We start from the raw sequence: 27,896 nt of genomic DNA, 5'->3' as shown, positions 1-27,896 counted from the left end.
CATAAGTCCCTAAACCCTACCTAATGTTTCCAACTTAATTCCAAGACTCCAAGTTCTACATTTTAATTCTTGCCCAAAAGAGTGCGTGCGTGCTCGTCCCCGCCACAAAGCTCTGCGTGCGCGCCCCACCCAGATCCCCCTCCCCTCTATTTTGTGACTGCAGCTCACTTTGGATTGGAAACCCACCCCCACCCCCCCACCCACCACCACAACAGCTGGGGGAGAATTTCCGACACAGTCAGGGAAGATGGTGGCAGCGTCGGGAGCACAGTTATTACCCTCGCCTGGGTAGACGGAAAGACCCCCAGAAACTCAACAGTGTTTTCTTTGCTGTTCAAGAAGAAAGCTTGATCGGACAGAAGGGTGGCTAATCAGTGGCCAAAGGAGGAGGAATCTACAACACACACACACAGAGAGAGAGAGAGAGAGAGAGAGAGAGAGAGAGAAGCGCACAATGTTGTGTTTGTTGAGCAACATGCATGCCAGTGAAAACTAGCGCTGTCCAGACCTGAGGAATTCGTGGGGAGATAAGAAGACAGCGCAGTGTGCGCTGCTTGATCATCGAGCACGACGGGGAACTCGATCAAGGGGGTTGTTGCTCAAGGGATTTGGGCTTCATTGGGGAATGCAGCCTGGAGGAAATTCCCAACCTAAACTCAGCAAGAAGAGCAGCCTACAGTGAGTGTGTCCGCTCACAAGTTACAACGCAGGAAATACGGCCTGGGAAAAGTTTGGAGGCTTTTTTGGACACAGGGGGAAGTATATATCTGACATTCTGGATGCGTTTTTCATGCCTTCATGGTTTGGAGCAGTTGTTTTTGGTGTCGGGCGGTTTATTCTGGCAGAACTAAAGTTGAACATATAATAGGCTACGCACTCAAGAGTTCTACGTCGTTGGAGTGATTATTTCAAGAGTTTTTTTAGCCCGATACTTGATTTGATCATCACTATTTATAGACTCGCCTATTCCGGGGCTGTTCTTGGTAGCTTTATGTTTTTGCCAACTGTGCGCAACAAGTTAGTGACACTCCCAACAGAAGCCAATCTAAGATAATATCCATGGTCAGTATTTTCAGCACTTCTCTTTCGATCCAGACGTGGTCAAATTACAACCTCGCCACCCCCGACGTCTTGGAAGAGGGGGAATAAACGGTGGAGATCCGGACAGGGAGTTCAGGAAAAGACGTGGTTGGATCCGTGGGACAGGCCCGCCTGTTGCACCGAGCGACCACGCACCGTCCTCTTGTCATTTCGGACGTCGTGGTGGACCGACACGGCTCCATAATATTCATTCAAATTTAGAACATTTGCTCAGCGAAGAAGTGGGTGAAGAGGAAAGACGTCTGGGTTGAAACAGCATTGACTCATGCCTGACAGACAGAGAGAGAGGGGAAAGGAACAGGGGGCTGACTGTAAAATGGACCGAGTGTGTTGAGTAGATAAGGGGGGACTCTGTAACTTTTGCAGCCATTTGTTTGGCCGTTGGAAATGCGTCCTGAAAACAACCGTGGGTGGCTCAACAAGTTGTCACAGCCCAGCGAACCACTGGTCTTAAACATTAAGTAGGCTGTTTTTACGCAAGATAAATTAGGTCCCCAAACCCCCCCCTTTTTTCAACGCCAGACTTTTTTTTTCCTGACGTAAGCTGTCACTGTCAGCGGTAGAATAAACAGTGTGCAGCCAGAGGAGAGGATTTCAGGCAATGAAGCCGCGTTCGCATGGGCGTTTATTATTCCATGGTTACAAGCCCCTTTCCGAGAAGAATGTTCCTTTCTGGAGGGAGAAAGCGTAATGACAGTGTATTTGCCGCAGCTGGAGACAAACAAGGGGCTCGAACCGGACAGCTCAAGAGCCTCCGAAGAAGAAGAAGTCCGTGGAATGTGAGTACTGACGTAATACCGGGGTCGGATAATGAACTACTCAAGAAGCTGGAACGGCCAGTTTCATATTGAGTGAGTGTGCAGCAGGGCTACCTTGTGCGTAGTAACGACGTCTCTACCGTGCGCACGATTCATGCAGTTTGCTCATTCCAACAAACACCTCTCAGCAGCTCTCCCCCCTGCCTTCTCACTGTGCCAGATGCGCGCACACACCGCGCCCCCACAACCCGCCTGATCGCCTGCCAGCCACCGCCACCTGCCATCATTAAAGAAGACATTATTAGTGCATGCTCCCTCCACCCCACTCCACCAGTACAATATGGCCACTCTGCAACAACACCGGCAGCTTGTCATGCATGGGCATGGCACCGAAGTGAGCTGCGACTCCAGCGGGGATGGAGCTGTGACGGTGCGGATTGCCAACAGTGCACCACACGTGCACCACCAACAGCAGTATCACCACGAGCCGCTACGGACTACCAACAGTGGTGGAGGCGGCAGCTATGGGGCTGTGAATAAAGTGAACCCTGCAGGCCCACACAAATACAGCATATCGTCCAGTTGCAGCTCTGGTGAGTCTGGGATGAGACCGCCTTTCATGACCACTGTGCGCCCCCAGAGGAAGGTGCCACCGCTCTTTGAACGTTCTGCCGCCCAGTGCTGGGACCCCAAGTTCGACTCTTCCATCTTGGAAGAGGCATGTCGAGAGCGATGCTTCCCTCAGACCCAGCGGCGGTTTCGCTACGTCCTGTTCTACCTGGCCGTAGCGGCTGTCCTCTGGGGCGTGTACTTCGGCGTCAACAGTGAGCGCTGTGACCCCGTGACCTTCCTTGCCCCCATATCAGCCTTTGTCCTGCTACTGGTGCTGCTGTTTTGCTTTACTTTAACCCACCTCTACACACTCCTGTACAACCAGGCCTCCTTGCTCTTGATCGTCGTGACATTTGCCATTACCTTAGCTCCACAGATCCAGACCGCAGGCTATTCTGACCTGGAATGGGCCTGGCGTCAGAATTCCACCTATCCAACCCCAGACAAGGCCCCCTGCATTTCCCCCGTGGGCACATTCTCCCTGTGTACAGAAGTACTGTTGTTGCTATACAGTGTTCTCCATGTCCGTCTGTATGCCTCTGTGCTACTGGGGCTCCTGTACTCGGTGTTATTTGAGACCTTGGGGTGGCTGCCGCTGCTCCAGAGGACATATGACAGTACCGGATCGGTAGGAGGTGGGTCCGGTTCTGACTGGGATGGAGACACCCTTCACTGGCTGGTGCCCGCTAAAGCCCTGCTCCACCTCTGTGCTCATGTCATTGGCATCCACCTGTTCATCATGTCGGAGGTGCGATCGCGCAGCACCTTCCTCAAAGTGGGCCAGGCCATCATGCACGGCAAGGACCTGGAGGTGGAGAAGGCCCTGAAGGAACGCATGATCCATTCGGTCATGCCCCGGAGGGTGGCGGATGAGCTGATGAAGCAGGGCGACGACGAGGGCGGCGGCGGAGAGAATTCGGGCAAACGTTACTCCACCGGGGCCTGCTCGGCATCGGCCGTGTCGGTGGGCGGAGGAGGAGGTGGTGGCGGAGGATCGTCATCGAACGCAGCCAGCCCCAAGAACCACCACCATCACAAGCGCAAGAAAACATCCATCCCCCGGGGCCAGATCATCTTCAGGCCCTTCAACATGAAACGCATGGAGTCTGTCAGCATCCTGTTCGCCGACATCGTGGGCTTCACCAGGATGTCCGCCAATAAGACGGCGCCTGCCCTGGTGGGCCTCCTCAACGACCTGTTTGGGCGCTTCGATCGCCTCTGCGAGCTCACCTGCTGCGAGAAGATCAGCACCCTGGGCGACTGCTACTACTGCGTGGCCGGCTGCCCGGAGCCCAGGCCGGACCACGCCTACTGCTGCGTGGAGATGGGCCTGGGCATGATCCAGGCCATCGAGCAGTTCTGCCAGGAGAAGTGCGAGACGGTGGACATGCGCGTGGGCGTCCACACGGGCACGGTTCTGTGCGGCATCCTGGGGATGAAGCGTTTCAAGTTCGACGTGTGGTCCAACGACGTCAACCTGGCCAACCTGATGGAGCAGCTGGGCGTGGCGGGCAAGGTCCACCTGTCCGAGGCCACGGCTCGCTTCCTGGACGACCGCTACCAGAGGGAGGACGGGAGGGTGTCCGAGAGGGCAGGGCAGAGCGTGATGGAGAAACTGAAGGGTAAGACAGATGTATAATTTCACCTCTGAATTCTTAAGCACGGTCAGTGAAAATAGCAGAAATACAAGTTCACAAGGTGTCGCGTTGAGCTTGTAGATGTATTGTATTGTATTTTCGGCAAAGATATTTAGTGCAGTGAAAACAGGAGGGGCCTAGTATAGAGCCTTGTGAGACTCCGGACAGATATTTTAGGCTTTTTATGGATGAATTATGAGCTAAGGTGGATGACTTGCATATTGTGTTGTGAGATGCAGTGGTCAGCTGGACTGTCAAGTGTCTTTGGGTTAATGATTTTTTTGTTTTCATTTAAAGTATTACGTTTTGCGGTCAATCATTCATTTTAAATTAGTTGTCAACAAACTCAAAGCATGTCACATTTGTTTATAAAGCACTCAACAGGTTAATCGCAGAATGCATAGAGCAAAGGGCACATTCGTATGGAGATGGTAACAAGACAATAAAGACATTTCCGTTTTAGTAAGGTTTCCATGCAAATTAACCATTTAAGCCCTATCTCAAAAAAGCAAAAATAGCCAAGCTTGTATTGCTATTTTTGAACATATTTTTAATTGAGATTTCTTTATTTTTTGAGAGGTGATAGCCCCTCCTACAGATTTTAGTATGTGTGGAAACACAAACTTTGTCCTACACAAACATTAATTGCCATTGACAATGAATGGACAATTTTGAGTGTTTGTGTAAACACAAACAAACATTGAACATCACGAAGGTGAGGACGCAAATTCTGATTGGCTGGAATGAGATGATGATGTACGATGATAATCACACAGGTGTGATTCTTTTTTAACTACATGAACCCTGGCATCCCTATTCTGGGCCTCACATTCAGTCATAATAGCAGATCTACAAGCTCACAATGCATAACATCGTGACCGGCTGTGATCAGCTACTTTTGGCAAAGATATGTAGAACTGAGCGAAAACAGGAGGCGGCCTATTATAGAGCCCTTGTGAATACGGTTAAATAATTATGTGATTTAAGTGGTTAACATTTGCCTATAAATAGGTTAAAGTAATTTAGTTTTGAAAGCTAGTTTAAAGTTAACTGTCTGTGTGAGTGTACCACTACGATAACACCAGGGCATCTAGTCATGCGAACTCATGGTCATTAAATCATGCCTGCCGAGAAATCATCTACTGTAAGTATGTCATATGACCAGTTGATCCTGTTGACAGCCATGTCACGACGGAAGGAATACCCACATGAGGTTGCCAGATCAAAAGATTATGGCAATAAGAGAATAGTTGCTTGGTTTGTGTAGATTGGATGTCATACTGTGGTCAGTAGCAGTGTACTACAGTACAACTTGATATGATGTGCAGTAGCAGAGCTGCAAATTATACATTTAAATTTGCTTCCAAAATCTTTCATTCAGCACCTATCCAAGTGCAATGTACTGTAAATCTATTATCTCATTAATGTTGGTGCAGTCAGAGATGTATTCATTTCATACCAAGGGCTACAGGGCCTCACATGAGTGTACGATATATGATAGTAGATACATATCACCGTGTATACAAGTATCACCTGACTCCATTCATCTATTGTAGAGATATATTTACCTAAGGTTAATGCATACTTTGATGCAAAATGTTTGTCAACGACTTGCCATATGAACCCGACTCTACCCGAGTGAACATTTGGCAAAAATAGTCGCACTAGCGCTTGTTTGTTGGCTTACTGTTTTTGAAGAAATTGAAAGAAATTTGATTCAGAGGGTACCTAGAGGGTATAGATCCCTAGGTGACTCCGGTGAGTCCTGGTCAACAAAGTATAGTGAAAGAAGTTGGCTCTCTGCAGTTTACTGAACAATGGAACTTCTCATGTTTGTGTGTGACAGACAGTGTGGTACTCCATGCTGGACAGTTTTCTGTGTGACGACGTTACCTTTTGGCGTTTGCCTTTTGTTAACCTACAGTATAATGTGTTGGATTGGCATAATGTGTTGGATTAGCACACAGCTTTCTGTTAATAGATAGACCCTTTTTTTTATTGATCCCGAGGGATATTCAGTTGTCATAGCAACACCACAGTAAACAGACGCATCCGTTTGCTGCGGTTTACTGTCTTTTAAAAGGACTCATCACTCATCAGGGGATGATCGTTGGAGTAGGGAATTCCTCCTGGGCTAATCTAATGTTAGGTCTCCTATCGTCAGTCCTTATGGCGGGCCTCACAGAGACAGCACTTCTATACATGTCCACTGTTGCCTATTTCAGGATTGACAAGCACTTGCAGAGTGACACATTGACACCTTTTTTCTCAAAGCTGACACCTCGACATTTGTCTTCATCTGCCGCTTTTTGTTGCTCCTCACTTGTTGTGCTCTCTCTCTCTCTCTCTCTCTCTCTCTCTCTCTATCTTTGCTTCATTATTTGCATTTCTTCATCCGCCACTTCATATGTCATCAAGCTCACAGTGAGTTGCATCACGATGCATTTTGAACTCGTAGATCATTTATCGTAACTTTAGCACGCGATACCGTCATACGATACCATCAGACACTACCTTACCTGTTCCTCAACTCTACTTCTGTCTGTCTCAACTGGTGTCTTTGTTTTGTCCTCTCTTCCTCTCATCCTGTATGTTTTCCTCTATTCTCTTTCCCTGTCTGTCTCCTCTTCCCCTCCCTCTCTCAGATCACCTGTCACTTGCATGTGGCCTGTGCCCCTGTTGTGTAACACTGTTTTATAGCGCTGCTGCCGGTCTGAGTCACGCAGCTTTGCTGTGGATCACACAGCACAGCAACCCATCCACCTGAAAGCCGGCCTTCAAGTTTTCCTTCCCTCTATTTTTCTTTCTTTCTAACTCCTCTCCGCTCCCTTAGAAAGACACGCTCACGCATGTACACAGTCACACACACAAGCGAAGCATGCACAGTCCGCGTGCGTGCACACACACACACACACACACACACACACACACACACACACACACACACACACACACACACACACACACACATTACACACACTCCATATCTGTATATCTCTGAGCAAATACAAGTACATGTTCATTATTTGTTTCAGCATTACTGTTTTGTTGTTGGACATTCAACATATTACTGTGTGTTGTGTGTACACAGTGCATACTCTTTGTTTGACAACTGTAATCAAATGGTTACATTTGTAGGTTACACTCCCAGAGGAGCTTGTATACCTACAAACGAACACTGCACTTTTAACCTGTTCTCCTGTGTCCTGATCCTGTGGATGGCTAACACCCCCCACATCTGTGCATCTGTCACATTGCTGCTGGCCACTCCTAGACTTGTCCCTCTCCATCGGTGTGTGCCAGACTGTGTTTATCTTTCGTCCAATCGCTCTTTTCCAGTCCAGTTAGTGCCATCTAGCTCTCTGTCAAAGAACATAAACACACTCGTATTTCACTGCAGGTGGTGAGGGCTGCAGTTTGTGTCCTGCCCTTTTTAGTTTTTTTTGTTTAGCCGGGTCTTTATATCCTGCCTGTATCTGTAACTGCTGTGTTAATGCCTTTTTAAGCCTGATTTATACCCCGTCGTACTCCCGTTGTGGAGTATTGTTACTTGGGGAAACGAGGTCGTGGAGTTCTCAGGCTTGTGTGTGTGTGTGTCTGTGTGAGAGATTGTGAGTGTATTTGTGCGTGCGTGTGTGTGCATGCCAGCCCAGCGGCGTATATGCATGTGCGTGCACACGTGAGAGAGTGTCTATTTTTAGACGTGTATAAATAGGTACTTTACGAACGAGGGTTTATTCATGACGGTGTGGCTCCATTCAGGTTGATAAGTATTTGGTGGCGGTGCATTTTAAAGCCTTGAACCTTGAACCACTGCTCCATTTGGTACAGGCTGGCACATCGTGCGTGTGTGTGCGCGTGTGTGTGCGTTTAGTCTGGAGTAAATCAGATAGGCCACTTAAATATGCAGCGGGAATTTCTTTTTCACAACGATCAGCCTAGCCTCACTAGGCTGAACCTTCTTCTGACAAAGATTTGAAATATCCACCAGGTTGGCTTTTCAGTTGCATGGTTGAATGGTCTCATACACTTACTGCAGCTATACATAGCAAGTAAATTGTGTTGGAGGCAGCATTCGTAGACGTCGAGTCAGACATAGACCAGATGAAGTCAGATAAGACTGATGATGCTTGGTGATTGTTGTTTCTTTGCCTCGGTCATGGGGTCATGAAAAGTGTTTTCAATGGCAACGTCAGGTGTCATGAACACAACCAAATGTGACAAAAATATATTTAAAGTCAAGTATTTTCTGGCTATTGACAATATGCCATGTAGCCAATATGTTGCAGATAAGATTTCCGTTGTGCTTTTTATACATCTTTTTATGTATGCAATGTGCAGGAAGAGGAGAAGAATGGAGAGGAGGGGAGCAGTAGAGACACCTGAATAATATTGATTCACTGTCAGATCATAATTGCGACGATCCTTGCGGTTGAATGATGAGTGACTGCGTTTCTGTAAAACAAAAGGAAGCAGAGTGAAGTGAATCCCAAGTGTCCTGGGCTGGTCACTTAATCACTGTGCCTTTGAGAACGTGTGTGTGTGTGTGTGTGTGTGTGTGTGTGTGTGTGTGTGTGTGTGTGTGTGTGTGTGTGTGTGTGTGTGTGTGTGTGTGTGTGTGTGTGTGTGTGTGTGTGTGTGTGTGTGTGTGTGTGTGTGTGTGTGTGTGTGTGTGTGTGTGTGTGTGTGTGTGTGTGTGTGTGTGTGTGTGTGTGTGTGTGTGTGTGTCAAGTTCAGCCACGGAGAATGGACTACAGCAGAAGATGCTAACAAATGAGCCATTAAGGGCCCTTAATGAAAGAAAGCCTATGAAACGATGGTTTAACTGCAGTGTGATGAGTGTTGGCTCGAACTCGCACCTCTTCAATTCTGTGTTAAATTCTCCCTTTGACAAGTGTCATGCGTCTTTGTTGTGCCCCTCCAACCCGACCACATCTGTATGCATATCTCCCTCCCTGTGGCTGTGTTTGTGTGCCATACTTTATACGTTGTATAAAGAGGACAAGACACAGAGGCTAGTCATGCCCCGAGGCCCGAGACCCAACATGGTGTTGTTTAACCCTCGCCACTCCTCCCCCGTTCGGTTTACACAGTCTGGCTGTCACTGCGGTGGTCAAAGATCAACTGTAATCTTGGTAGTCCAGTAAGAGTGTGTGCGTGCGCGTGCACGCACGCACACACGCATTCCTTGTTAGGTATTGGAATGAGTGATAAGACGGGAGATAGCAGGGGATTGAGCAAGTGTAGGCGGAACTCGATGAGCTCAAAGCACAGGAGAGCTGACAAAGTAGTAGAGCAAGGAATTTGCTGGAATAAAGGGAAACAAAAGGAGAGAAATGGGGAGAGATGCCGTTAAGGCTGCAATCAGAACATATTGTAATGAATATAATATAAATGTATTGTACAGTTGGAGGCCATCGATATTGTCCTTTTCTTTTTGCTGAGGTTTGCGTGATCTGCGCAAAAGGACCCCTTTTGGTGTTTTAAACATTATGTTATAATTTAGCTATTGAAAAATAGCAGATCTACAAGCTCATAGCGCGCCACCGAGTGGCGCGCTACGAGCTTGTAGGTCTGCTATTTTTGAAAAATCGTGAAAATATTTATTTCAGAAAACTGGAGGATTTAGAAGGATTTTTTAAAATGTTGAGGTCAGGCCTAAATGGGTCAAATCATAAGGGACAATATCGGTGGCACCCAACTGTATGTTGGTATGTGTTAGTATGTTAATACAATGTAACTAGCACATCTGCAGCGGTTGGACGACGTGGTCTCCCTGCTGTTCCATTGATAAATGTAGACTGCCTGAAGCTCATAAGTGCGATATCTCTCCTAGCCAACAAGGTGTTATGTCTTCTTAGCTCAGTGGTAGGAATTTGTCTTCTCACGCAGCAGTGGGCAGCACACCTGAATTCAAATTCTGGATAAGGCCCAAACATGAAGGATCGCAGCTTTAAGGAGAGATTGATAGAGCCATGGCTCCCTTGATTGTTTGGAAGTTGTTCTCTATCGTGGTTGTCAAATTCCGGCGGAAAGTTCTACGTCTAGACCAGGGGCCTCATTTGTAACAATTTCTTCTTTAGGAATGTATAACTTACATCCCTAAAAGTACAAATATCGTATGTTTATAATTATAACGGTTGAAAGCACCCTCATTTCTGCCTTTCATGTGATTGACGTGAAAGATATTAGTCACATGCTCGTACATTATTCCACCTCTTTGACAGGTCTGTCTGGTCTGTCACACCTGTGTGTACGTATGTGCAATACTTACACACACGTGTGTGTGTGTGTGTGTGTGTGTGTGTGTGTGTGTGTGGGCGCGCCGTCTGTGTGTGTGTATGAGTGTGTGTCCTCATTCATTACATTACATAACTTTGTGTTTTGAGATATTAAGTCCAACCTTTGTGCTAGTACATCGTGTAGCCTATTTGTACCATTAATAGTCTGACATAATAACTGACAAATTGTGACTACATATCAGAAGTTAAAGCCATGTACTGTAGTGTGTACAGCACACACTTACATTACAGTTGGGTGCCACCGATATTGTCCCTTATCATTTGACCCATTTAGGCCTGACCTCAAAATTTTTAAAAATCCTTCTAAATCCTCCAGTTTTCTGAAATAAATATTTTCACGATTTTTCAAAAATAGCAGACCTACAAGCTCGTAGCGCGCCACTCGGTGGCGCGCTATGAGCTTGTAGATCTGCTATTTTTCAATAGCTAAATTATAACGATGTTTAAAACACCAAAAGGGGTTCCCGCCCAAAATGGGTTAACTGTCCTTTTGCGCAGATCACGCAAACCTCAGCAAAAAGAAAAGGACAATATCGATGGCCTCCAACTGTACATGCACACTGTGGCCAATTTTGAAACAAAAACCCTGGGAGTTTAGGTTAAAACAATCGCTGAGGATATGACATTGCAGTTACGATTAACAAGGGCATGTCTTCATTTGTTAGCATGAGCAATCTCTTTTCCATCAAAACTACTCCAGAATCCTGTGATGCCACTTCCTCCTTCATGCTAATGTTATAAGTTGTTGTGGTTAAATGGAGATATTGTGAATAGAAAATAAATGTTGCTGCAGTGCACGCACACTAATAGCTTTCCTGAAAAAAAAGAAAAGTGTAATATATTAAATTCACAATTCTTCATCAGGGATGCAGTCACTGTTGCTGTGGTTGAAATGGGTTAATGTCCACAAGTAGTCCAGGTGGTGCAGAAACATCCCAAAATAATGACGGGTGCTGGATAAAAAACACTGCCTTCTAAGCTTCCAAATAACTTTATTACTAGAGACAAATTACAATGTTTAGACTTCGTCAGGTGCAATCATGGGTCGATTAGCAAATCTACAAGCAATGCGCCACGTGACCCCTTGTGAGCATGCACATTTGCTATTTTCACCCATTATCATATTTATACTGTACCTATCATGACCAGAATAGGGAGCGAACGTTAGGGTTCATCTTGTTAAAGCGTTCGTGCTCCATTAGACAGTAGGAGACATGAGAGAGAGAAGGCCACACAAAGACAAAAGTTCAGCCTTGTGCCAAACCCATGAACCATTATCATTCTAAGGGCAGTGTGAGGAGAGGTTATCAATGACATCATCGCTACATTTTCGTTGTTAGCTGCTGACACAGACTGCTCTGTAAATCCTCTCAGAACACCACTGTGCTGTATTCATGTGGTATTGTGTGTAGACGGAGGGGGGGGTGTTATTCACTTCCTGGGGTCAAAGGCCATAACCATTTTAACTGGGCATGCTCGCCAGTCGCCACTAGTGTTACTTATTCACCAACTGAGTCTGAATGCAGGTTACCACATGCACTCTAATGCTGGACAGCGAGTTCCTGGTTCCATTCCTGTTTGGCTGGACTGCTTGCTGCTTGCCACTCCCCTTCTCTCTCTCTCTCTCTCTCTCTCTGTGTTCAAAAAGCAGGGCCAAAGTGTGTTCAATGAACAGTTCTGCTTTGTGCAGCTCCATCGTGTGTGTGTGTGTGTGTGTGTGTGTGTGTGTGTGTGTGTGTGTGTGTGTGTGTGTGTGTGTGTGTGTGTGTGTGTGTGTGTGTGTGTGTGTGTGTGTGTGTGTGTGTGTGTGTGTGTGTGTGTGTGTGTGTGTGTGTGTGTGTGTGTGTGTGTGTGTGTGACACAACTTAATAAAGGAGTGAGATTGTATTGCAGCAACTTACAGTATTCTGTTTCTGGCTTCAATGACTCACAAAGCCAAAAGCTCTATATGCAATAATAGATGTGGCTGGTGGAAATGAAGACCCAACACTCACAGGCTCTGGAACACATGACTTGACATCACATTGTGTCAGTGGGGATTGAGGTGTTATAGAATTAGAAACACATCAGTGAACTTGTGAATTCAAACCATATTCATCTTTTCAAGGACAGACATATTTTTGGAAAGAGAAAGGGAGGATAGAGAGAGAGAGAGAGAGAGAGAGGCATAATGTCTGGTCATGACATTTTCCCAAGGATTTCCCTGTGTGTGACTTGTGTCCGTGTCATCATGAAAACATGTCCTACAGGAATATGAATCGCCCTAACAATGACCCCAAAGCTTGTGAAGCTGCAAGGAACTGTAGTAGACTTTCCCAAAAGTGCACGGACACATGCATGTATGTACAGTACACACACAACGCACACACGCACGGGACACGGTGGATGAGTTCATGTACTGTACAGATCCCCTGCGTCACCACCAGCACCATGCCTGTTCAGTAACACCAAGGTTGACCATCTCAAGGACTGTCCTCTCTCCTTGTCACTATTGAATGACAGGCATCCCTGGGGTGGCTGTGTGTGTGTGTGTGTGTGTGTGTGAGAGACAGAGACCGAGACAGACAGAGCTGAAATGAGTCAATAAAATGTGTCATACAGCTGTTGAGCATTCTTTGCCCTTATGTCTAGGGGGTGTGTGACTGTGTGTGTGTGTGTGTGCATGCATGCGTGCGCATGCCTGTGTGCCATGCAGTGCCAGTTGGAATGTGTCATACTGTATACCACTGTCAACCTGCCGCCTCCCCTGTAGGATTTAAAAGGATCAGGTTTTATTAAATACGGAGATGAAAAAGAGACAGACGGAAGTGTGAGCGAAGGAGTGAGTGAGTGAGGGACACAGAGGACTCGTCTCACTCCACGATGCAGAGTGAGACACAGGAGAAGGAAGGCGAGGAGGAGGTAGGCGGCAGGGAGCGAGCAAAGGAGGAGGAGGAGGAGAAGGAGGAGGAGGAGGAGGAGGGCATGCAGATCTCAGGGAGCCTCATCCCCGGCCGGTTCTGTCAGCAGCCTGTCCTAATATGGAGGCATCTGCTACCACACTGAGCCATGTTCTCAAGACCCGCCGACGACCAGGGGAAAAACACAGTGAGAGGGGGGTGGGGGGGATCCGTCGGTGGGAGAAAGTGCAACGAGTGAAAAGAAGATCGGTAGAGAGAGAGCTTATGAGGGGGGGGGGGGGGGGGGCTTTGGGGTTGGGCAAATGAAAAGGAAAGGCCGAACAGCACGGTGGGATAGCGTAACGTAGAGCAGAGGTTCTCAAACATCTTCATGTCAAGAACCCCCAAATTGACACGTATTTAGCCCTGCGTCTACATGCAATAGAAGATTTCTACAGCTCTAGCAGTGATTCTCAACCATTTTAATTTCAAGGACCCCCAGTTTGACCCCCATTTAATGGCATTTCTATCTCTGTTATCACAATTTATATTTAACTCTGAGAGTGTTCCATTTGTACACTCTGAGTTACAGACCCGTGAGGGTTCATTTGGACCCCCTGGAACTCCCTGAAGGACCCCTGGGGGTCCCCGGGCCCCACTTTGGGAACCACTGACGTAGACTAGAGCATGAAAAGAGACATCACTGCTGGGAAGTGAAAGTTGGGAGGTGGGAGGGAGGGAGGTGGGAGGGAGGGTGGGTGGGTGGGAGGGAGGGAGGGGGGTGGGTGGGTGGGTGGGAGGGAGGGTGGGAGGGAGGGAATGCCGGCCTGTTTTGAGCAGCCCAGGTTGTTTACTTACGTTGGACTGTTCAGAACACCGATGAAAGAGGAGAGAAGGAGAAAGGGGTCCGTGAAAGAGATGCAAAAGATCTGAAACGAGTCGGTAAAAAAATCTGTCTCTCTCTGCTTTGGTTGGGGGCTGAGGGTGCTTTGGTTGGGGGCTGAGGGTGCTTTGGTTGGGGGCTGAGGGTGCTTTGGTTGGGGGCTGAGGGTGCTTTGGTTGGGGGCTGAGGGTGCTTTGGTTGGGGGCTGAGGGTGCGTAGCGTTAGTCCCATGTCCCAACAATCCGACATTACTAACCGTAACCCTAACCGCACGTGGAAGCCACGGGTGAGTCTTAACCGGCCATGTATGTCGGACTAACGGGACGCCAGACATAACTGAGAGCATACAGATGTGTGCTCAGTCTCAGCATACATTTGATCACTTGCTCGATCATGGTTACTTTTTTATGATCTCGGAGACACACATGGATAATAGGATTTTGCTGCATGTGCCTATTTCTCTCTCTCTCTCTCTCTCTCTCTCTCTCTCACATTCACACACATTTTCCTGTGTGTGTGTCGAGCCAGAGGGTAGCCGGTGACCCCTGGGTTGCTGGGAATGGTTTTGATCATGTGGTTGGAAGCCGCCCTGAGGTCAAAGGTCACGTGACAGGAAGTGCAAAGTCCGGACTGAGACTTGTCTTTTGGGGATAGTGGAAAATGTCATGCTCCTTCGTCCACAGGCACACTGGCAACATTTTAGAAAGCTGTGTGTGTGTGTGTGTGTGTGTGTGTGTGTGTGTGTGTGTGTGTGTGTGTGTGTGTGTGTGTGTGTGTGTGTGTGTGTGTGTGTGTGTGTGTGTGTGTGTGTGTGTGTGTGTGTGTGTGTGTGTGTGTGTGTGTGTGTGTGTGTGTGTGTGTGTGTGTGTGTGTGTGTGTGTGTGTGTGTGTGTGTGTAATGGCTGAGAGAGAGGAAGAGAGGAGTCAGTTTCCTGTGGGTGTGGGTGTTCATAGGTGTGTGTTTGTGTGTGTGTGTTTGTTCGTGTGAGAATGTGTAACCGAGCCAGGAGCCCGTGTGTGTAATTAGAGAGGGTGAGAGAGTAGTTTCCTCTGTCTGTGTGTGTGTGTGTGTGTTTGTGTGTGCAATGCAGCGTGCGCAACAGGTATGCATTCATTCACATATACGTATTTGCGTGTGCACATGACATGCAGCATCTGTGTTGGTGAGTGAGTTGGTTTCCTCTGTGTGTGTGTGTGTGTGTGTGTGTGTGTGTGTGTGTGTGTGTGTGTGCGTGCAGGCGTGTCTGTCTGTGTGGATTAGAATTGGGCGTGGTGTGTGCTGTCTTCGGGTGTACATGTGGAATGTGGAGGCTCGGCTAATGTCCGCCAGCCAAACACCTCCTCTTTAGTTCAGTGTCCACCCCCTCCCTCCATCCCTCCCACCCATCCATTCATTCAGTCAGTCAGTCATTCATTCATTTAGTCAGTCGGTCAGTCAGAAATGCATTAATTCAGTCAGTAATGCATTCATTAATTAATTCATTAATTTGTCCATTCGTAGATGCAGTTTATTTTTCTGTGCCATATATACTGGCTGGCTCAATATCCAAGTTGCTTTACCGTTATTATTTCACAGTATTGAAGATGCCTGTGTGCGCGCACGTTTGTGTGTGTTTGAGCGTGTGTGTGCGTGCGTGTATGTGTGTTAGATGAGGTCATTGTACATTTCTCTCCAAAGGACTCGTGGAACAACAACCCAGAGGGGGTCTATTTCCTGGGAATGGTGCATTGTGGGTGGTGGTGGTGGTGCCCCTCTGGGACATGTGCATTTGCATGTCAGTGTCAGTGTGTGTGCAGTGTGTGCACGTGAATGCACATGTCTATGTGCGTGTACACATGCATATAAGATTAATATGATTTTCCTTCCCTGCAGTATTACTGTGTGTCACTTTAGATCACTAACACAGGCCAGATGCCACTGCTTTGTCTACACAGGGAAATACAGAGTTCTATTTGAGAGTGCACAAAATGGAACCCAAAAAGGACCATTTGGTTACGTTTTGGACAGTCTCAGAGTTACAAATGGTCATCTATGTGGAGAATAGAGCAATTGAGCAATTTAAAATGAGGAGAGCTTAACATTGTCAGCCTGGGGGAGAATCGTCAGTGTAAAGATGTACATATAGTTGACATTTGCTGGGTTCCCTAGATGTCTTCAGGCTTGTCGCTTGGTTTTTCTCTAAAATCTAAAAGACCCTCATCTTATCTCCATGTGGAGTGTTTATTGCCTGTCCCTTTCCCAAATCAATCACAATTCAGTCAGGAACACGTGAAGAATAACTGTATTTCCATTTGATGCAATAAATGGGTCGGGTGGTGTCACCCATTTATCAAATGGAATACAGTTATTCTGGCTGCTGACGGTTCGGCTCTTCAGGCGTTCACGTTCACTCTCCCGTTGGAATTCATAGACTCCAACCTACGTCCGCTCTCCTAAAGAGGCGGCCACCTACGTCACGCAGATATGGGTATAAGTAAACCGGAGATGGCGGGTCTTGCTTTCCTATTTGTCCTGGGCTGAGCCAATCAAATGAAGCTATGGAACAGGAAATGGGCATTCCGCCTTCTGAAAACCCGGGACTACACAGCTATGCACAGAGCCTGAGCAGTGAGCAGCATGCTGAGCTAAAGCAGGGAATGCTATGCAACCCCCCCCCCCCCCCCCGGGGTATACAAAAGCAGGCCTAAGCTAATAGTCCGGCAGCCGAGGTGGACGGGTGGGAAATTTGGTATATAGTCTTTTTTATTGGCCTAAAATATTGTCTACATACATTCATGAATCCACTTGCTGACCGTCTGTCAGTATTGAGCAATTTTTTATAGTTTCTTGTGACCCTCCCATTAAAGGGCCACTTCACCCCTTTTGCAACCAGATCTTATTTTAATGATGTTTGGGAGACAATAAACACTTTCCTGGGGTTTTTATGTGGGTAATATGTGTTTTTAGATATTTCAGTATTCCAAAGTGTCCATGGGCTCCATGATGTCATGGACACTGGGCTCACTTATTTCCTGGACTACATGTTGTCTCAGTAAGACAGCCCTCCCCCTATCCACAAGGAGGAGCAGTGGACCAAAGCATTATGGGAATTGTAGTCCAGGAAGGAAGTGAGCACAGTGTCCATGACATCATGGAGCCCATGGACACTTAAAATACTAAAATATCTAAAAACACCTGTATAAGGCAAAAATGTCATACTTTCCTTATGCTTTATGCATGTGACAAACTAGGGGGTTTTCATGATTCTGAATCCATTCCAAGCATTAGTTTTGCACAAAAAACACGGCCATAGCCGTCATCACAAATGTGATGAGATCAGCACAAATGTGATGAGGTCAGCACATTTTGGGCACATTTGGGCAAGTGGCTATGGCCGCTTTTAGCTCAAGGAGTGTTTTTTGTGCAAAACTAATGCTTGGAATGGATTCAGAATCATGAAAACCCCCTAGTTTGACATGTCACATGCTACTTAAAGTTTTTACCTTATACAGGATGTTAATGGGAGGGTCACAAGAAACCCCTAAAAAACGAATTGCTCAATACCGACAGCCGGTCAGCAAGTGGATTCATGAATGTATGTACTGTGTAATATAGACAATATTTTAGGCCAATCAGGCTGCCGGACTATAATGCATGCCACGCAGAAATGAAATGTTGAGGCTGGACTGCAGGAGGCAAAGCTTTCAGAATTTCAGCTTTATTGTCATATCACAGATTTACAAAGTAAAAGGGTGGGTGAAACCTGTTTTCGTGCATAGTTCCCATCGTAGAAAGGGAAGAAGAAGAAGGGGGAAAGGAGATCAAGAAAAAGAAACCTGAGATAAGGTATAAAGGTGCGTGAGCATAGCAGCATGGTGTATACTGTGCATTATCTACTTATGGGGTTAGTTTAGGACAGGGGTGGGCAACTGGCGGCCCGGGGGCCACATGCGGCCCCCACCTTCACTTAATGTGGCCCTCAGGTTAATATCAGAATACTTACAATTCCAAAGCCGCTTTAATTACGATCTACAAGCTCAAAACGCGTCGCAGCGCGACGCATTTTGAGCTTGTAGATCAGCTATTTTTGCTACGACAGTAATATATGGCCCTAGGGAGTGAGTGTTGAAATATAGTGGCCCTCTCCATCATCAAAGTTGCCCACCCCTGGTTTAGGACGTTGGTTAGCTTTGCAGCTGCATCGGCCGTGTGTGTACAGTAGCAGCATTGAGAAACGGTGATCTAATCCCAATGACTGAGGAAGCCATTTAAATGGAGCGCCCTGTTGAGAGCATGAGCTGTGATTGGTATGTAGAAAAGTGTTATCTCTTTGGCTCTTTGGAAACACTAATTCAATCAGCAGACTGACAGCTGATTACAGCTGCTGGGGGGCGTGTATGACTCCATTGTCCTCCATGAACTAACGCCATGCTTCATTCATTCAAGTTTTCTTTAGCCATGGGGTATCTCTCTTGACATCTGTGCCCAAATCAATGACAGTCAATAGAGTTTGGCTTTTCTTTATATGGCATCTGTCGAGCCACCTGCCACCTATTCTTATCTTGCTGGGCACTTTTTACTTTAAAAAAGAAACAGTGGTCATCATCCATCTTCCTAATAGAAATCCTTAGTCCACTCACAGATATAGAAATTGTCGACTAATCAATTAGTTGATTTAATCAAGAATCAATTCGTTGACAAGCTCATAGCGCGCCACCGAGTGGCGCGCTACGAGCTTGTAGGTCTGCTATTTTTGAAAAATCGTGAAAATGTGGCACAAAACTTTGAATATAATATATTCTTTCAGAAGACTTTTTATTTATTTCGACGTCAGGCCTAACACACGGCAGCTCACAACCTGCACCAGAGAGTCTGCTTTCCTCTGGTCTCTGCCTGCACGTTCTCTGTGTGATATCAGTGCAGCACAGTGTGTCTTTCCTCTGGTCTCTGCCTGCACGTTCTCTGTGTGATATCAGTCCTCTGGTCTCTGCCTGCACGTTCTCTGTGTGATATCAGTGCAGCACAGTGTGTCAGACAGTCAGTATCCCTTGGATACTTTATTATGACGCGGGACCCATAACCCACGGACGGCTCCTGGGGGTTGGGCGGGTTCGGCTAAGATTCAGACGCATTCATAGAGTAATGAAATTATTAGAGCTAAAACATGTCTGGGAAGTGTGTGTGTGTGTGTGTGTGTGTGTGTGTGTGTGTGTGTGTGTGTGTGTGTGTGTGTGTGTGTGTGTGTGTGTGTGTGTGTGTGTGTGCGTGTGCGTGTGCGTGTGCGCTTGCGTGCGTGCGTGTGGGGGGTTCAGAACCACACGTCATACAGCCACGGTGTCAGTACTTGACGTAAAGTACTGGCAAGCATGCCCAGAGGCTAGTTCCTTTCTCTTCCCATAATCTGTTGTCTGCTGTAGTGTCTTGTCCCTATGTGGGTCTATCTTTTACATCTTCAATAGCACAGTGATCTGTGCCATTGTCGTTTCTCTTCTCACAGAGGTGGTGTGTGTGTGTGTGTGTGTGTGTGTGACTGTGTGTGTGTGTGACTGTGTGTGTGTGTGTGTGTGTGTGTGTGTGTGTGGTGCCAAGTGGCCAGGGTGTGTAGTGTGATGCCCGACATGCCGTCACGACACTCAACACCCTGCCACCCTAGGACAGAGCAATCTCTCTCTTTCTCACTCACTCTCTCTGCCTCTCTCCCTCAATCTCTCCCTCTCTCTCTGTCTCTCTCTGTCATTCTCTGTTCATTTCTCTCTACCCCGCCCACTCTCTCTCAACACACTTAACCACTTTCACCCTAACGTCCCTATTTTGGGAATTTGGGCATGTCGTCGTTATCTTTTTTTTTTTTAATGCCAAAACTTTCACAAACGTCTCTCTCTATTTGTTGTGCAACAAAGCATAGAGGTCTTATGTGGTTAATGTGAGTGTCTGTCTGTCTGTCTGTCTGTCTGTCTGTCTGTCTGTCTGACAGCCAGTCTCTCTGTCTGACATCCTCTCTTCCATGTTTCCTGTTTCATCTGTCTTGTCTCATCTGTCAGTGTGAGGCTAATTATTTTATTCGCAAGGACACAATGGCCTTTGTCTCAACGTGCACACATGTTAGTGTGTGTGTGTGTGTGTGTGTGTGTGTGTGAGAGAGAGAGAGAGAGAGAGAGCGTGCATTTGTTTTCGCAAGTTTTTTCAATTCAAATAAGCTAATCTGGAGCTGCATATCTTATTCATTACAGAGGGTCAGTTGGAGAGAGAGAGAGAGAGAGAGAGAGTCCAGCGATAGTTTTTCTTCCTATGAGTTAACCCAGGACGGGAACCCCTTTTGGTGTTGTAAACATCATGTTATACTTTAGCTATTGAAAAATAGCAGATCTACAAGCTCATCGCGCGGCACCGAGTGCCGCGCTACGAGCTTGTAGATCTGCTATTTATTTGAAAAATCGTGTAAATGGAGTGCAAATCTTTGAATATATTCTTTCAGAGGGTTTTTAACTCATTCTTTGCTTCTTGTGGGCCGGGGGTTCCTGGAACAACATATTTTTAGATGGGGGTCCGGGGGCCAAATTAATTCTGGGGGTCCTTGACATGAAGAAAGTTGAGCACCACTGACATAGAAACATAGGTTTTTCCTAAAACTGTTAGGATCTAGAAGCATTTTTTTAAATGGGTTAATTCAGTGAACACAAAACATCTCTTCTTCATTAGCAGCTGCTTGGTGCTGTGAGGCTTTGCATTATTTACTGTATATCGTCTCCAACGGGTGGGAACCTTGTATGCCCGAAACGGATACTTTCCAGAAAATGTGTTCCAATAGATCCAGAGTAGTATTATTTTGTCAAAAGCTCTTAGGTTGTACTTTTCATTGGTTCAATATATTTTAAAACCCATACAGATTGAACTTAACACTTTCACTTGCAAGATACAAGGTTTCTGCCCGACAGCGACGATAGGAATTGTGTGCTTGTGCACAGTATGTGTGCTGTCACGCTGATGTGCATTATGTTATGTGTGAGTGGCTGTGTCCTCGGATAAACCCCCGGTCTGCTCCTGACTGTGTGAATAGAATGGACAATCAATACTGTCCATTAAGCCACACTATAGAGTGTCTGTGTCAATGTTACTGTCCGAGGAAGATCGATATGAACACACACACACGTGCACGTGCACACACGCGCACGTGCGCACACACACCAAACCAAAGCTTTACAGTAGATTTCTTTTTTTGATTCTGCAAATTGTTCGGTGAAGAATCACATCATTGACATTCGGAATACACTCACATGCATGCATGCATGAGTATCAGTGTATGCATGTGCACATTGTGCACAGAGGAAGAGACACACACCCATTGCATACTATAACACTTTGTGATATATCTACTGGACAATATATACAAGTATAGGGTATCAACATTTGTAATGTATATGCGCAATAATGTTCAATGGGCTTCATGCACTGTGCAATTGTTTTATACCATTTTCTACGCTCCGGGGGGGGGGGGAGAACAACAGTTAGGCAGGTTCTACAGAGCAGCAGAGTAAGTGACCACTGGAAGTTGACACGCAAACGGACAACATTCGGTCGGTGGATGATGGTAGCATGTAGCCCCCCAGAGAGACAGGTCGAGAGCCAATGGTTGTTGAGAGAGAGAGAGAGAGAGAGAGAGAGAGTGTGTGACAGTTTGAGAGAGAGACAGGTCGAGAGCCAATGGTTGTTGAGAGAGAGAGAGAGAGAGCGCGACAGTTGGAGAGAGAGAGACAGGTCGAGAGTCAATGGTTGTTGAGAAAGAGAGCGTGCGACAGTTGGAGAGACAGGTCGAGAGTCAATGGTTGTTGAGAAAGAGAGAGCGCCAGTTAGAGAGAGAGACAGGTCGAGATTGAGGCAAGCAGCCACTTGGCCTCTGAGCACAGGTCATTAACGGGTCAACTGGTTGTTCTTGTTCACATCCACTCAAAATCTGCTGGTGTGCATGACTCGTTTTGAAGAGATAATGGAAGGTGCAAAGCATCAGTGGTCCTTTATTTGTGTGTGTGTGTGTGCGTGTGTGTTCTTTCATCCGTATATGTGCATGCATGCGTATAATGTGTGTGTGTGCGTGCGTGCGTGCGTGCGTGCGTGCGTGCGTGTGTGTGTGTGTGTGAGTGACTGTGCTTTTGACTGTGACTGTGCTTTTGACTGTAACTGTGACTGTGTGAGTGTGTTTGTATGAGAGAGATTGAGAGTGTGAGGGAGAGACGGTACAAGAGAGAGAGAGAGAGTTACAAACGAATCACTGGTCCCTTATTTATTTGTGTTTGTGTGTGTCTGTGTGTAACTGTGTACTCACCGTTGTGTGCGTGAGACCTAATAGTAGCCTTTGTCATCTGTCTGGCACTGGAAACGATTGCTAAGTTGGAACACACACACACACACACACACACACACACTACTCTGTCCCTCAAGGCTCTATTCTGGGCTTGGGAACCTGAGGACAGCAACCCATTTATTTGTGCCATGGTTTGAAGACTTGCATTGAAACACACAGAACCTTTCAAACAGCCAAGTAATTCATTGTTTGTAGCAAGGAAGCAGAATCGTTATGAGATTTGAAGACGTGCTAGCAATGGCTGGAATAGCTATTGTTTATAGAAATCACTCTCATAGAGTGTCATATCTTAGGTGCATGAGCAGCACATGAAAGAGAGATAATTTAGAATGAAATGGAAAGAATGGAGAGAGAGGATGGGAGCAAGAGGAAGGAGAGAGAGGAGGCTAGTGCTTAATTTATTCTCTGTCGTACGACAGTCAGCAATGGCCGATCTACGAAGCACGTTGTGAGCTTTGTATATCGGCTATTTTCTCCGCGTGACACAGCCATATGACAAAGCATAAATCAGGCTTTAAAGCAAACAAATGAAAAGATATAGAAAAACGTAAGGGACAATGACTGGAGTGTGTAGCAAGCAATGAATGAAATAAATGATTGTGGGTTCTGGCCACTGTCCATTCATTCATTCACCCATTCATGAAAGATTCCAGCACATCAAGACTTGAGCGGTGACAGTATACAAAACACGGCTAGATTAGCTCTGCTAGCTGCTGGTGTGTGTTTGAACAATGAGGTCCTGCTATCCAGGTTATAGTTTGTTTAGACAGGCTGATAGTGACTGGCCCCGGGCCATCATTCTAATCCTATATTTGTGTATTTCCTTGTTGGCCCTGCACTTGTGTGAACAGGGCCAGGGGCTTTGGGATGTTGTGCAAACACACTATGCGCAACACCCAGGATTACGTTACCATTATCTTTTTTCTTTGTCTGCGGGAATGGCTTGGTTGAGCGGAGCACACGGATACAGAAAGAGCGCACTCAATGTATAGCTAGCCGATGTGACCCCTGTTGCACTCTAGCATGTCGAGTGCCTCAAAACCGTTATTGCTTTGTACAGTATTTTTCCTTGGCCTACATCGACCCATATGACTGAAATGGTGCAGTCAGAGCAACTGCTATCACCAAATGAGAGGCTCTGTCGGATCAATAGGGTTGACAATAATTCCACAGTTTTCAACAGAGTTGGGTTGACAGTGTCAGAATGCATCTGTTTGTAATCATCATTTGCCTTCTATCGTTTTAATCTTTAGCGTTTTACGGCGGCAAAGCACCTTGTAACTTCTACATATTTTAATAAGCAAGTCAGAAGAGTGAGGGCTATAAGTTTTATAATTCTCGCAAACATAGTCATGCGTGTACTGTATACATAGTTTTTATAGCACCACCTACAAGTGTCAATCAATGGAAAACAGCAGATTATGATATTATTATTATCTATGAAATACAGTATAGTTCATTCAGGATTCCATTGTATGACTGTTTTCTTTTAAAATTAAAGTCATACTGTATAACCTTTTCAAAACTATTTTAATTTTTTATATAATGTTTTTTGTTCTCTAAACTATGTGTAGTCATGACTGTTTGTCACGAGTCACGACACTCATGCCACAATTACGCAGGCAATGTGTATATATATATATATATATATATATATATATATATATATAAAGTTAATACATACAGATTGTTGAATCTCTATTACCTCTATGGACAAATGTATGCAGATGTTCAGTTTTAAAAAATATTTTGGTGCTAGGAAGTAGGAACCCACAGCATTTGTGTTGTAGCGGTACTTCCCTAATTTTATTTTTGTTCATTATTTTGATTGGCTTTTTCCAAGGGCATTTAGGGTCAATGAACAGTTTTTCATTCAGTCACATCTACACGTTTTCTTTTATGTTATTACGGTACATACAAGGATTAATAGATTATAAACACCTATGTGACCTGATTTTTATTTTGAACTGAAGTCTGGGAATCACAGACAAACAGACAATGGACCTGGCCATAGCGTTGCCAAAAAGACTACTAAACTAGAAAAAGTGCCCTTCTGGGCACAGGTCTCCACCAGGAGGATAGGAGTGTGTGTGTGATGTGTGGCAAAATGTTTAGGAGCAATATAAACGTGTGTGTGTGTGAGACGCGGCTTGGCCTGTTGTAGCGCCACCATGAGGCTGATTTGAAAACTGTCAAGTGGCATTTCTTCCAAAGCCTAGTGGGAATATGCATGCACAGTTTCACCACAATCGGACGCTGCGTTGAGTAGTTGTGGCGATTTGTACAAAACGGGTACAAAGCGGGCTACTCCTGAAAAGTTTAGAAGCCAATCGTAGCCAATGAGGGTGGATTATGAGAAATCAAACAAACCCGTCTTGATCACATGACTATGGAGAGCATGTGTACCGATTTGCGTGAAATTTGGATAAAATCTGAAGGAGTAATATTAGAAAATGTGTTTTACATATGTCGGCCTCCTGGTGGCGCTATAAAGAGCAGATGTGAAAAATTCCAGGCTAAGGTTTTTCCTTGGCCTCTAGGGAGTTGGCATACAGTTATCCACAGATCCGTGCAGTTAGAGGTAAAAACACTTTTCGGCCAGTTATAGCGCCACCATGAGGCTGAGTTGAAAATGTTCATGTGGCATTTCTTCCTCTGCCTAGTGGGAATGTGCGTGCACAATTTCACGGAAATCACACGATGTGTTCATGATTTGCAGCATTTTGTTTGAAACTGAGCACTCCTGCGAACTTTGGAAGCCAATCTTAGCCAATCGGGATGGAGTCTGAGAAATCTGAAAGACCCGTTTCGTTGAATGGCTCTAGAGAGACTGTGTACCAATTTGCGTGATGTTTGGACAAAATCTGTAGGTGTACTGTCCAAAAACTTGTTTTGCACAAAGCGGCCTCCTGGTGGAGCTATAACAGGCCGTTCTGGAAATTTTGGGGCAGAGGTTCATCGTTGGCATCCAGGGAGTGTGTGCAAAATTTGGCATCGACCAGGTTAACGGTGCCGGAGATTAGCTGTTCACAGACGGAAGGACGGACGGACACACACACACACGGACACACACGGACACACGGACACACGGACGGACGGACGGAGTGCAAAACATACTCTCTCCCCATGCCTTCGGCCTGGTGGAGACAAATATATGTTACACATTATGACTATGCAGTTATTGTAGGTCAAGTGATTTTATAATCTTTTTGGGGTGTCAGTAATGAAGCAACCATTTCTGAATGTAGTGAGTAGAGTGTAAACAAAGTGTTTTGAAACCTTTTACCGAGAATTATATTCTCAACCCCAAGCAGCAGATGAATCCCAGATTGACTTAGTTTTGAGCTTCCTGGATTTACCAGTCCTTACTGATCCACAAAATGACAATTTGATAAAACCAATTACAAGCAGAGAAGTGGACTCAGCCATTTCCAGGCTAAAAGCAGGGAGGTCTCCGGGATCAGACGGTTTTAACACAGAGTGGTATAAAATGTTGAGAGTGGAGTTGTCCCCACTATTACTCAATACTTTCAATGGGATTCTGCGGGAGGTGATGCCCCGCCCTCTTGGAAGGAGGCCATTATCTCGGTTATTCCAAAAGAGGGAAAAGATCAACTGGAATGTGACAATTATCGACCAATAAGTGTTTTAAATTTAGATTATAAACGTTTCACCTCTATCATGGCTTGGAGGCTGGAGGACATTTTGTCCACCATTATAAGTTTGGACCAACTTGTAGGCTTCATATGTGGGAGACAAACCTCAGACAATATTAGGAGGTCACTATACACATCTTAGGTCAAATTATAATTATAATAACTAAGGATAAATCCAAATCAATCCTAGTAGCACTGGATTCTCGGAAAGCCTTCGGCTCCATTCTGTGGACTTTCCTTTACAAAGTAATGGCGAAATTTGGTTTTCATGAAAATGTATAAAAGTTATCCAGGCCCTATATGAATGTGTGAATATATGTCCTGGCATTTATTTCTTTACTTTGTTGTCTTTCAGGACTGAAGACGTACCTAATCTCTGGAAGGCAGGTGGAGCATGATGGCCAATGTGCATGCTCCCAGTCGGGTCTCCCAGGTGGGGAGAGTGGTGGGGCCAGCCCTCCCTCCTGTCCCGGGCCCCACACCCCAGACCTCATTCCTGGGGGAGCACAGGCCGCTGAGCCCCTGCTTCCCTACAGAACTCCAGATGGGGCCGTGGTAAGTTGCACAGAGAGAGAGAGAGACCTAACAAAAGTTAGGTGCATGGAGCAATTGGAGCATTCATGTACAGTAATTTGCCTATATTTTATTTGACACCAAATCTCTTGAAAATAGCTGATCTACAAGCTCACAATGCATCGTGTTTTTTCGCCTATTTGACATGCCCAGAATTGGGATGCTAGGGTTTATTTGGTCAACGTGGACTCTCTTATTTTGGGCATGGCATTATACTGTAGTATATCGTTGCTGTCTGGAAGAAACCACCTAACTCCATTTTGGAGTTTTTTTTGCATAGCGGTAAATCAATGCTATTGAACACCCTTTACATCTGTGTGTTGTTTCGAAAATATTGAACCAATGGAAAGTAGTAAAAAGTGCTTTGGACAAAACCTCTTAACTCCATTGGACTCTCAGGGCTCGATTTTCGTCACCGCCGTTACCCGCAAGGCCTGCAGAATCCTGCATCACTCTTTAGTCCAGTAATAATGTAATTTGACCTCTAACTAATTGCAAAAAAACCAAACTCAACTGATTTTGCATCTTCAATATATCCTGAATAACAGAAAGAAAGTTGCCTGGAATTGTCTGAGGGGAAAGTGTTGAAAATGGCCTGTACAGTATGGCCACCATTGACATCCTATTATAAGGCAAAATTTTCTAAATTTCCTTATGCTTTAAGTAGCATGTGACATATCAAACTAGGTTGTTGTCATGATGCTGAAGCCATTCCAAGCATTAGTTTTGCATAAAAACACTCATTGGGCTAAATTTGGCCATAGCAACTTGCCAAAATGTAATGAGGTCAGCACATTTGCAATTAGTTAGAGGTTGATCCTGTATTTTCCATAGATTTCCTGTACTACTTCCATGCCATGGGCTATAGAGCGTCGCAGTCCCGCCCCCTCGAGAGACCCGGAAAAGAATTCCCCGTTCATTTTCCTCATAGACTTTTCAAAAAGTATTTATTTAAAGACGTTTACGCCACGGACAAAGCCAACTGGAGTTGTGACAAATCATGACAATAAACAATGTTTTGGGCTGATCAAATAATTAGAAAGAAGAAAAAAAAAGGCAGGATACAACACTTTTTGTTTTGTTTTTCTTCTTACAAATTATTTCCCTGAAAACATTTTGGAGATAGTTGGTTTCTTCCCAACAGCAGAGATATATA

The 27,896-nt window shown here is 45.7% G+C and overlaps 1 protein-coding gene across 1 annotated transcript in view; it reads left to right on the top strand.

Annotated features, from left to right (window-relative positions):
• Positions 1 to 213: 213 nt before the first annotated feature.
• The window catches only part of LOC306922275 (adenylate cyclase type 9-like), a 51,970-nt gene continuing 24,287 nt past the window's right edge, over positions 214 to 27,896 (top strand). Inside the window, exons 1-2 of the mRNA XM_079499739.1 lie at positions 214 to 4,093; positions 26,523 to 26,722. Of these exons, the coding sequence (XP_079355865.1) occupies positions 2,200 to 4,093; positions 26,523 to 26,722 (2,094 nt within the window). The 5' untranslated portion in view covers positions 214 to 2,199. The remainder of the gene's footprint in view (positions 4,094 to 26,522; positions 26,723 to 27,896) is intronic.

This window comes from Electrona antarctica (assembly GCF_951216825.1).
Source record: "Electrona antarctica genome assembly, chromosome: 4".
Taxonomy (NCBI): Eukaryota; Metazoa; Chordata; class Actinopteri; order Myctophiformes; family Myctophidae; genus Electrona; species Electrona antarctica.
This window is presented reverse-complemented; position numbering and strand designations above follow the sequence as displayed.